The 12,346-nt window shown below is 39.9% G+C and overlaps 1 protein-coding gene across 1 annotated transcript in view; it reads left to right on the forward strand.

Annotated features, from left to right (window-relative positions):
• The window catches only part of pappa2 (pappalysin 2), a 118,618-nt gene that overhangs the window by 57,369 nt on the left and 48,903 nt on the right, over window positions 1-12,346 (forward strand). The window contains exon 14 of the mRNA XM_074687739.1: window positions 11,068-11,264. Coding sequence (XP_074543840.1) covers window positions 11,068-11,264 — 197 coding nt within the window. The remainder of the gene's footprint in view (window positions 1-11,067; window positions 11,265-12,346) is intronic.

A 12,346-nucleotide genomic window follows, 5' to 3' on the forward strand; every position in this document is an offset into this window, starting at 1 on the left:
CAAACAGACTAACTCAGTCTAAAGTGAAAGCATGTTGATCAGTGGGGTTTCTTTTAAAATGATGGTAACACCATATAAACTTTTAGTGTGTCTGAACAGTCACTTAATAGACATTTGTGCACGCAGCAGTGTTAAGAGAAAAACATCAAGCTAATCAAATTTAATTTAACAAGACATAAAAGCTTCTAGCTTGAACAGATCCCACAAACCATTAAAGTAGCATCACCACAACATAAGAGGAACCAGATGACCTGAAGTAAGTCTTCAGTTTGTTAAGTCTGAAATCCCATTTTGAAAATCTACAGCATCTTGTCATTGGACTGGCAGGGAAACACCAGAAAACACACCCTAGCATTAAAGTACTCTGTTTAGCCTCTCAAACATGTCAGACATGTTTGCTTTGTGAAATCAATTTGGCTTTTAAAAGACCGGAGGCAGTTGATGCCATCCTGGGCAGGATGATAAATACGATTTCTTCGCTTTTATCAAAGAGAATGTTGCGGTTTTGGATCACACACTCACAAAAAACACATTTTGCCATTTATATTTGATTTCAGATGCTGAGTAAAAATCATTTTATTATCAAATATATCTTCAACATTCAGCCAGCCCTCCTCAGTAAGACAGAGATCATAACCAGCCCTGAAAGCTTTACTTTCTGACAGTTGTTGTTAGATGACCTGATGTTGCAGAAATGCGACTGGAGGCCACCTCGTAGCTCTGAGCGCCACAATCAAATCTTTGCTTCCAAATATAAAAGATCAACAGTGGTTTGGGTTTCAGCCAGTTTAACATTTGTTGAGGTTTAGGCAAATATGCAAAATTTGTTCATTGAATCAACAAGCAGAGATTTATGGTAAGATGAGAAACATTAAGAAATATTTGTGTGGCCCAATGAGTCATGTTGCTGCCCGGAAATATCTTGGTGGGACTCAACATTTACTCCCTAAAAAAGATTCACCTGTTTTAAATATTCAAACTGATCCCACTTTCTATTCTATTTTGTAGTTTGTGTTTATTTTCCAGTTCATATTCTTATGAACAAGTGCAATTTTCCCTAATGTTCATGCTGGGAAACAGAATCAAAAAGGAAAAACATAGCAATCCGCTCACACAGCTTCAACCCATGAGACCAGGGTGAATGTTAACTGTTAACCGGGGGTCAAGTGGTTAGAGATGCTGTAAAAAGTACCAAAAACATGTAACAAAACATGGCAGAAGACAAACAAAGCAGCCACAGAGAGCGCCCCCATGGTTTGTGATTCCACCACAAGAAGACAAAACTTTGTGTCAGCGTCCTCGCCCTGTCTGAAGCACGCAGACAGGCCACAACAGAAGCATCACAGCACAGCATGGAGAGCAGTCACCAAAAGCTCATTGCTATAAGCAGCAGACTGAAGAACATGAGTAGTCTGAGCACAATATTTAACAAGTACATAAAGAAATCTGGAACATAAACACCACACATGATGCCATTATGTGACAATAAGCTCTGTACACATGTACCATATGATCCTTCATTCACAAGGACAGAGAGGAAATGAAGATAACATCTTAGTCCAGAAGAAGAATAGAGGAAGTATCAGATGACCATACCCCTCCTTATTTAGAACTTTAGCATGTTTTGCTCTAAAATCTTGTGGAGTAAAATTAAAAGTATTTGTTAAGTATCCGACTAGTCAAGGACCTCAAGTAACAGCCTGTCAGAAAATATGCAAGCTTATGTGCCCCCACTTTTTGCACTAACAGAGGCTAAAGATATGATTATTTGATGTCTACAAACTACTGCAGCACTTTTTCATCATCACTCAAATATTTCAAGAAGCAGCTTTTAGGACATCTTAGCATGTTGCCACTGAGCCGGAGAGGAAAGATGCACGCAGCTGAGCCAAAGTAGCTCCTTTTTGATTTCCTAACAAAACAAACAGTACCAATAACCAACCAGAGGTCATAGAGGACTTTACAGGTGTTTTTATCATAAGATAAAACTAATAAATTGATAGAGTCATACTTTAAGTTGATGGGATTTTCTGCAACCTCAGAGCGATTATAAACGTTCTTTATCCCTCTGTCGTTGAATGTGCCTCTTTAACTCAAGTATTCACTCCCTACTGTTCCCTTTCACTAACTATGCATGACTGAATCTACAAATAACAACAACAGGTGGCTGTTTTGTAAGATTCGACCTCCACCTAAGCTGTCTTCCTCTCTCTCTCTTACATTAATTTCCATGTTCTGCAGAGTAGCATTAAAAAGTTTTTAGAAATCAACGGGAATTTTGGGGGGTTTTCAGGAACTTGTATGAACCACATTCACTTGTTCATATACATGTGTAAATATCAAACATTTCGGTTGGATACAAGCAGATATGCATGCAAACATGTCCAATGCAATATTTTATTATTAATTATTTAAAAAGTTGAAGTGCCCCAATATTGTGTCCTGAGGGAAGAACAGACTGCTACCAGAGTGTTTTAGTGGATCTGCAGGTTTTACACAATAACAAAATAGATACTGTGCCCGCAAACAGTTTGTCTCATCTCCTGTATACCTTGTAACATACATTGGGGAAAATAAGTATTGAAGGCATCAACTTTTTTATCATTACATTTATTGCCAAAGCTGCAATTCAAAGAAAATTTCTACCAGACATTGGTATTCACTCAAATAATCCACACATTAAAAGAAATCATGACATTCAAGTCCATAAATAATGATTATGTGGAATTAAGTACAATAACACAGGTAAAAAGTATTGAACACACCATGGAAAAGCTGTATACTTTGGCTAGGAAATGCACCACACCACCTGAAATCTGACAGTAGTTATTACGTTAACTTCCAATTAGTGCAAACCAACATCAGCTGGGCTAGAGCAAATTGATGGTCCAATTAAAAAGGTTATTTTTTCACCAAGCAGTAAATACAACACACCTCATGATGGGTAAAGGCAAAGAGCTCTCTGAAGACATTCACAACCTGATTGTTGCTCAGCATCAGAATGGAACTGGTTACAGACTTATATCAAAGCACCTGAATATTCCAGTCAGCACCGTTGGGGCCATTATTCACAAGTGGAAGAAGCACCACCTTATCATCAACAGGCCACGCACAGGAACTCCTTGAAGATTTCTGACCAGGGAGTCAGAAAGATAGTCAGAAGAGTACTCAACAAGCCAAGGACCACCCTGAAAGTGCTCCAGAAAGACCTGGAGGCAGCAGGTACATTTGTTACAGAGAAAACGATAGGCAATGCACTCCACCGCCATGGCCTCTATGGACGCTCAGCCTGCAACTCCATTCCCCAAGAAAAGGCATGTTAAAGCATGTTTAAAGTATCCTAAACAGCATCTTGACAAGCCTGTAGAATACTGGGAGAATGTTGTCTGGTCAGATGAGACCAAAATTGAACTTTTTGGCTGTCATACTACATACCATGTTTGGAGGAGAAATGGCACTGCACATCACTCAAAAAACACTACACCAACAGTGAAGTTTGGAGATGGAAGCATCATGGTATGGGGTTGTTTTTCATCTCATGGTGTTGGTAAACTTCATATAATTGACGGAGCAATGAATGGAGCCATGTATGGGGGAATTCTTGATATGAATCTGCTGCCATCCACCAGGATGATGAAGATGAGACGTGGCTGGACCTTCCAGCAGGACAACGATCCAAAGCACACGGCAAAGTCAATCTGTTAGAATGGCCTAGTCAATCACCTGACTTAAATCCAGCTGAACATTTGTGGAAAGAACTAAAGAAAAGGGTTCACCAGAGGGCACCAAAGAATATCCATGATTTAAAGACAATCTGTGCAGAGGAATGGGTCAAAATCACACCTGAGCAGTGTGGGCCATTAGTTAAAACATACAAGAAGCTTCTGGAAGCTGTCATTGCAAACAAAGGCTTCTCCACTAAGTATTAGATGAGTCTAAGTTAGCGTGTTCAATACTTTTTTCCTGTGTTATTGTACTTAATTCCACATAATCATTATTTATGGACCTGAATGTTGTGATTTCTTTTCATGTGTGGATTATTTGAGTTAATACCAATGTCTGGTAGAAATTTTGTTTGAATTGCATCTTTGGAAATAAATGTGATGAGAAAAAAGTTGACATGTTCAATACTTATTTTCCCCACTGTAAGTGTTGGTGTGACACATTTCAAAATCAACTCTTTGGGACATGTTAACAGAGACTTTTGTTGTGACTTTGGACGAGAAGTTTATTTTTTTTTTAGTCCTTGAAGAAATTGCACTTAGGAGAGGTTTTTTAGGTTAAAAAAATGAACAGGAAGATATGCATGATGCTTAAAGCTCTTCAAAGCAGCTACAGAAAACAGAGAGAGTAGATGCTGTTCGTTTGTGAGTGTCCATTGTCCATAATGGGCCACTTCAGTTGTTGCCATTCACATTCAGGGCTTTCATATTTGCTCTCATTTTGTCTCTAGCTTTTGAATATTATTTTTATTTTTTAAAGAAATGTTTAGGCATATAAAAAATGACACAAGAGATCAGCTCCACTGTTGTGGGGTATGATGCTCCTCAGAGCCCTTAAGACCAAAAAAACATCAATTTTCATACTAACAGGCTGCTTTCTCAAAGACCAGAAATCAATCAGCAGAAACTAGGCTAAATATAAGCACTGCTTTTGAAACTGATCATGTTATTTTATTATTATTCCAGTTAAAACGACACGGTATGATAGATGCTTCCTTTTTGAGGCCATGAGTTGTTTCCACTAGCTGCGGGATGGTACTTACTCATCTGTGGTGTAAGGGTTTGTGTGAGGAGAACATGTTGGGATAAAATTTCCATCATCCCGTGAATTTATTTGTCAGGGGGAAACCAGCAGAGACCTCCCCCCTCTCCTTTACCACCAGGACTCGCCATGCCGTGACTGAAGCTATTACGTCTCTTCTTTTACAATAAAAGACATCATGACTAGGAAGGAAAACAAGTTGGCAAAAACAGGTTTCTACAAATTGCTACACTTAAAACCAATTATTCAGTTTCACTTCTTAGTCATAGACAGAATATTTGTTTTGGTTTTCTTGCCACAGTTGCTTGACCCATTTCACTTCAGCTATGCTGAATTTTGTGATGGTTTGTTTTCGCTCTGTTTTGGTGTTACTGTTAACTGCAGCTCTGCAGCGACCAGACTGACCGCTTTTATAGCCGTCACACTACAGACAGTACAGGCAAGGCATGAACAAACTGCCTTTGTTTAAGAAGTGCTGCTTCCAATCTGTTTTCACAGAGTCCTCTGATTTTTTTATTTAATTTTTAACTGCCTGATTAAATAAAGTGTAATCTAACATTGCACAATATGATTACAGCATGCAGACCGTGAATAAGGAACAGATGGTCTTAATAGTTAGGTCAAGGATTGTCGAGTTGTCTTCCTCTGTGAGCCTTGATAAATACACGGGCTTGGAAGAGAAGAGACTTGATCATTTTCACAGGTGTCGAATAAAGCGTGGGGTGTTTGGTGAGTTCACTCACTGTAGTGATGCCAAATGAACTCAGGATGACAATGTCGTTTAATTGTCTCTGACTAATGAATCCTGTTTCCGACTAATTAAAGCCAATTGTTCAGCTCTGACTCTCTGACACTGCTCTCTGTCGACCCTCTGCAGCTGTCCCGTGACGATGAGGCCAAACTTCTGATGTGTTTGTGGCTTCTTCATGAATATTTGCTGCTTTAAAAGCTTTTTTCTACTGTTTCTTCATATATCAAACCAATAATAATACCTTAACGCATCTGTTTTGTCCAGTTTAGACTCAAACTATGTGAAATACATCCTTTGAAAAGTCTAACATTTCATCTACATTTCTGGCTGTGGATCACTAAGGCACATAACAGCCAAGGAGCACACTTCATTTATCTTTGTCAGATACTGTGGAAGATTTATGTCTCTTGCACCTTCATTTTTTTCCGGTCAAACAGACAGGCTTGCTTCCAGTACACAAAATGACACAAAATCAAGCCAAAACACAACAAAAGAGCGTTCCAGTGAAACTCAATCCCTACCTTTGAACTCATCCAGCTAATCTTTATTTATGAGTTCCACATTAAAAAAGGAGACTCTGTCCTTAAGGGTCAGTGTGATAATCAGCAGGTTAAGTGTTCTGCTTTTTGTTATATTTGAAGTCCAAGTAGTATTCACCAATCATTTCAGAGTAGAAGTGTTTACAGGTGAAACAGATTATGTGAAGAGTAAAAACAGGCAGAACGCAACCTAACTTAATGCCATCTCTGCTCTCATTAACTGTACTCCAATTAGAAGTAACTGAGTTCTATAAGCAGGATCTACAGATAACATTAAAAATCATACAATTTTAGCACAAATCTGCTCCCCACTCTGGCTTTTTTGGGAGATATCAGAAACTATGGATCTAATCTCAATTTGGTCTCCTCATATGGACATACCTGGGATTTGTGCATTAGTGTTAACCCTTTGATGACTGTTGTTGTAAATTTGATTCATATTCTATAAATACCTAAGATTGTATCAGCTACACAATGTCACAATCAAGGGGCAACATACGGTTGGTAAAAATGGAGTCTATGTGGAAGTGCTAAAAGTTGCTGTTTATCGAGGATCCTCATGAGGCTGGCTTGTACCACCACATCATGTAATAACGCCCAAACATGTAATAATGTGATAAATGTTCACTTCATTTTGTAATAATGCCACATTTTGTAATAATCTACCACATCTAGTTTTAAAATTCTTGAATGCAATATGTAATACACTTTGCTGCATTATGTAATAAGTTCTTACACATCACTAATGAGAAAGTGCGGGAACACATTACAGTTGTAAATCAGTTTAGGCAGTAATGAGTTAATCATAGATTTGCACCACACTGTAAGACTTTGATGTAAATTAACAGCAGAATCAGTAGAATAATGTACTGTCTTTGGTATTACACTATAGGAATAGGTACAGAATAGGTACAGAGTCATCTTTTGTGACTGTGAGGAAGTGGAAGAGTAGGAGATTTGCCATGCTGGACATCAACACAGCATTGCAAGTTTAAATATTGAGAAATAAATATGTTGAATTGGAAATCTTTGATATTTTATTATTAAACTAATTAGTGTTTATTACTACATAAATACACACAAAAATACCGAAAATTGGTACTGTTACCCCACTCCAGCACACCTGATTCAAATGAATGGCTCGTTATCAGGCTCCAGCAGAGCTTGATGACGAGCTGATCATTTGAATCAGGTGTGTTGGAGTCGGGAACATAAAAAACATGCAGGGCAGGGGGTCCCCAGGACCAGGATTGGGAAACACTGCTGTAGAGTACCGATTACAACTACCAGATACCGGGCATCAGTACCGTATCATTTCAAATGTGAAAGGTACGCATCCCTACTCTTAAAAACATACATTCTGGGAATACCAACACTATTCTATGGTCTGAATGGTGATGGCGTACCATTAACAGTATTTACAGTTTACAGCTGAGGATCATAGTCTGGGGTCTGCAGCCATGCACACCATGTTCCTCCTCACTGACAGTTGCAATAGTTCTTACCTTGGAACTCACAAAGGTATTGGGAAAGTAGTGTGTGAGCTGAAGCTCAAGCGGGGCAGAAGGGGGAGTAAACACTTGCCATGAACCGGACCGTCTCCTTGTGGGGGACATGATGGTTTGAAACAGGACAAATAGCAGCAGAGTGGAGGAATGTTTGGCTGAAAGTTGTTAGTATCAACTGCTGGCTGTAGTTACTTCAGATTTGGCGTTCAGACACATATCTTACAAGCTGTCATCAAACAGTAATGATGGATGATCACTGATGGGTTTTAGGACATGAATGAGACAAACTAAAAACAAATCAAAGGCTCATTTTGGGGTGTAGAGGTGTAGGGGAGGTGTCAACCTCACCTCTGCTTCTTGCTGAGACGTCCTCATTACATCTTAGCTGAATGTTACGCCATCCACTGATGGGATCAGATGATGTAGCTTAAAACTCTTCTTAACCATCATAAAATAACCCTGATTTGAACATTTTGAAGGTTTTATTTATCAAACGGCATGAAAAATAAACTTAGGATGACATTTTGTTTGCTGCACAATCATTACAAAGCGCTTTCAAAGTTGGACATAGTATTTGTTAGGACTGTGTTTGGAAAATCAATCCATTACCCAAAAAGGGTCCACAGTTAAATCACAAGTGACTGCATATGAATCACAAAATTTAAATACCTTTTGGTTTTACACCTTTTATTTATAGAGAATACAATAGTGGACAGAGCAGGAAACATGCCAAGAAAGTAAACCCTGGCGAACTTGACCAGTTGGCCAAGCACATGCCCTAAATCCCAGATTTTGTATATTTTCTCAATTAAATATCTAACAATCGGATTATTTTCAAGTTTTGAACACTCTAACCAACATCGGAGAGGAGAAACTTTCAAGCCTTATTCAAAAACTCCTGTTTACCTTGAGCAGCTCAACACTAAACCATCAACCTCTTGCATCTTAACAATCACACGATACAACAATGCGGCGCCAGATGTGAAATTTTATACACTGTTAAAAAGGCGACAATGGTAAAGATTTAGTTCACTTTTCTCACATTTAGCTTGTTTTTCTTTCATTTGAGACCGAAATTCATGCAAAACAGAATGCTCTATATACTTGTTAAAAATGTGTACACACAATTAGTGAATATTAATCTAAATGTTTAGTCTAGATCTAAGAACTAAATCTAAATACCAAATCTAAATTAAAATCTAAGGGCTCCAATTTCGTGGCGCAGCGCAGGGGCCGCAAGCCTGGCGTAACCCGGGCAGTGTTAATTTTGTGTGGCGCACCGCCGTGCGCTGCCAATTTGACAATTTGGTAGACCGTCTGTGGAGAGATGGGTGTGACGGCGCGCCAGGGGGAGTTGACGGCGCATCAGGGGAAAGTGTCAGCAGATTCATGTTGGCGCAGGGACAATTTAGTGCCAAAAAAAGTGCGCTGAAAGCTCGCCAGCTCCAACCTGGTCTATCCTCTGCCCAAAGCAGAGTGCACCCTCCGCAGCTGTAATTTGGTGACAGGCGCACATGTGCGCACATGTCAACAAAGCCTCAGAGGCAGGTTTCCAGAGTGTCAGGCACATTTTAATGCAGTAAACAATCACAGAAATCATTATTTAATGTAACTGTCTGAACCAGCGTATACATTTATATCTATATTAACTGTCCTGTCACATCTGATGTCAGATTAAAGCCGTTTGTCATAATGGAAAGTTAACCTGACGGCAGCTGGAAGCTTGATGCACATCTTACAATTAAACAATAAACAGCCTTAACATCTGATACTGAGTATATATCTGGCTTCTCTCATTTCATATAATTCAAAGAAAAGAGGGAGAGAAAAGACGAAGAAAAAAGAGACAAAATAAAAGTATGTCACTCAGGATTTACCCGTGATTTCACATATTTCTCTGTTTTAGTCTTTATTTTTAACGTGATCTAAAAAGATGGAGTACATTATTGTAAGGAGGATGAGGTGGAGACACTGGGAGAGTATACAGTATATCACCAAAGGTTCTGCTATTTGGCGATGACAAACCAGGAGTGCAGGTGGATCAAAAGTATTCTGAATGGATAAGCCAGCTGTGTAACTGTCTCTTCATTATGTACTCCTATTAATGACAAAGGAACAGATTAAATCTGTCCCAGGAGCTGGCCCACACGGTGACGCACCCCGCTGTCCATTCTCCTGCTGCAGGGACAGCAACTCTGACTGTCTCTGCTATCGGGTCTTTCCAGCACACTTTCCGCGGTGCTGGGGATCAGTCAGACCAATCAGACTTTGTGCCTCGGCCGCAGAGCATTTAAAGGCGAGGAGAGGCGCTCATTTGATTGGCGGAGCGAGACGTGGACGCGCACCTCTGCACTCCTCTGCGCTTGGACTGCGCCTCTCTTGGCACTGCAGGAAACTTGCAAAATGCACCGGTCACACCCTGTCCACGCGGCTAAAGCCGGCGCAGGGCAGGTGCGCCTGCGTTTCCGCATGGTCTACGAAATTGGAGGCCAATGTGTCAAATCTAGATCTAAATATTTTAATGTGTTCATATTTTTACCAAGTATATAGAACATCCTGTTTTGCGTGAATTTCAGTGTCAAATGAAAGAAAAACAAGCTAATTGTGAGAAACGTGAACTGGACTAAAAATGTCACCTTTTAAACAGTGGCTGAATTTTTTACATTTGACACCCCATACAACAAGTATCCTACATTGGCCAGTTAAATTTTTCACCACTCAAAATTCATTTCCTGTTGTTTTCATGCTGAAGCAAAAGTTTACATGTGTTTGCTGGTTTGCAAATAAGATGCCTGGACAGTTTGGACAAGAGGAGGAGTAGGAGGAGGAGGAGGGAGTGCGCTGTGTTTCAGCCATGTGCTTGCCCAGAAAGACTCAACCTACTCCAGTGGTAACTCAGGTCACACAGGCAGTAAATCCTCATAACACTGGATGGGTTGAGAAAACTTTCTGTCGGGGCTTTGAGGCTAAACATGTCATTCAAAAAGCCCAGAAACTAAAAAGTTTCTATTTGCCATCTACAGCGTTACTATCACATTAACTCTGACAGCCTTAAAATACTGAAGTGGCCCTCTGAGACTTATAACATTTCTTTGTAACACACGCTGCTGCTGTTGTCACTTGGTGACTTATAGATACCCAGGGCCCTTTGATGGTTTTCTGGGGATTTAACTAACTCCAAGTTACACACTGAGTCCTCGTACTGCCTATTAGCATGGGGAATTTATTGGGATCTACAGTAATGAAGTGAAGTCAAAGTTCCTTTCGCACATTAATTTACTGTCTGCTGACAGCACAGAGAGAAAGATATTGTTGAATTCTGTGTGAATAACATTTAAAGGGGCCAAAGAAAATAGAAAATATATTCACTCAGTTTGGATTCATCGACAAATTGATCTGGATGGAAGTCTAACAGTAGAGAGGGGACATATTCTGCTCTCTGAAGAAACCAGGTTTAATATCTTTCATAAATTCTCCTCTTCTCCTTCCTCTCCTTCCCCACCAGGTGAACCCAGTCAGTGTTATGTTTTTGACGGTGATGGTGTGTGTGAGGAGTTTGAGCGGGGCTCCAGCGTGCAGGACTGTGGTTACTTCACTCCTCTGGGATACACAGACCAATGGGCTTACGTGGCTACAGCTTCTCACCAGGACCCCAGCCGCTGTCCCGCCAGTGCTGTCACAGGAGAGCCATCACTCAACAAGGTACCAGACATGGTTCTCAAAACTTGAACACGTTCAAATCTGTGCTGCTGAAATGATCTCACACCCACTCTACTTTATCAACACTTCAGGGATCACTTCCCTTGTCTGCTTACTGAACACAATCCTTCTTTTTTAATTGTAAAGCTTTCAAGTCCTGCACTCTCTGATCTCAGTGACCTCAATCAAAAGTACACAATCTGGAGGTGGGGGACAAAGATGCCCTGAAAATCTGGGATTTTTGGGAGAAAATGTTTTTTTTTTTCTTAATGTTTGTTGTTTTTAGCATCAAAATGCAGCATTTCAAGCTAGCAACAACATGAAATCACAGTAGATGTGACCCAAGAACAGCCAGCAAAGGGTTCAAGTCCTGATCCTTTTCTTAAAATCTCAGAGTCTTTGAAGTTATAAACAAAATCATTCCCCATTAGTATCTCTGAATGAATAGGCAAATAAATAAGACGTTTATTAACAGGGAGATTACTCCACAATAAAGTTTTTTCCAAGTGATGGTACTTAACCAAGTATACATTGTACTTTCTTTTAGGCTTTATTGTCTGTTGTTCTGGTTTCCCCGTGGCAGCGTGATGTGATTTACAACTTCAAAAAAGTCCCTATTTCTCTATCACTGGTGTTTTAGGCCCTGTTTACAGAACGTTTCATCCGAAAATGCTAAAACAAAATGAAAACAATCTGCGTTTACGTAGAAACTGAAAACTAAAAATACTGTAGTATGTATGCCAGGCCTGTAGTTGGCGCTATAACTGTCTTATCCAGAAACTTTTGGTTGATCTCCACTGAAGTAGAGTTGGGCTGATTATCTGGGGTATCGGCGAATGCTAAGTGCAGAAGTGGAGCAACAGATGCACATTTTGTTGAAAGACAATCAGCAGATTCAGTAGATTGAGCAGCACAAGCACAACATGGTAGTCCACAACTGTCCACAACTGATGTGCCTGCGCGAAGTGGAGCATAATGTCAATTTCCATTGAAAACGGCAGCTTACTGTTTACAAAGCAACGGTAGCGGCGGTGTTTCAGAAAAATTCCACTCTGGAGGCCGTTTTCAAAAGTTTGAGTTTTAGG

The sequence above is a fragment of the Halichoeres trimaculatus genome, unplaced genomic scaffold (assembly GCF_033239565.1).
Source record: "Halichoeres trimaculatus isolate MK-OKI-2021-1 unplaced genomic scaffold, fHalTri1.1 fHalTri1_scaffold_15, whole genome shotgun sequence".
Lineage (NCBI taxonomy): Eukaryota > Metazoa > Chordata > Actinopteri > Labriformes > Labridae > Halichoeres > Halichoeres trimaculatus.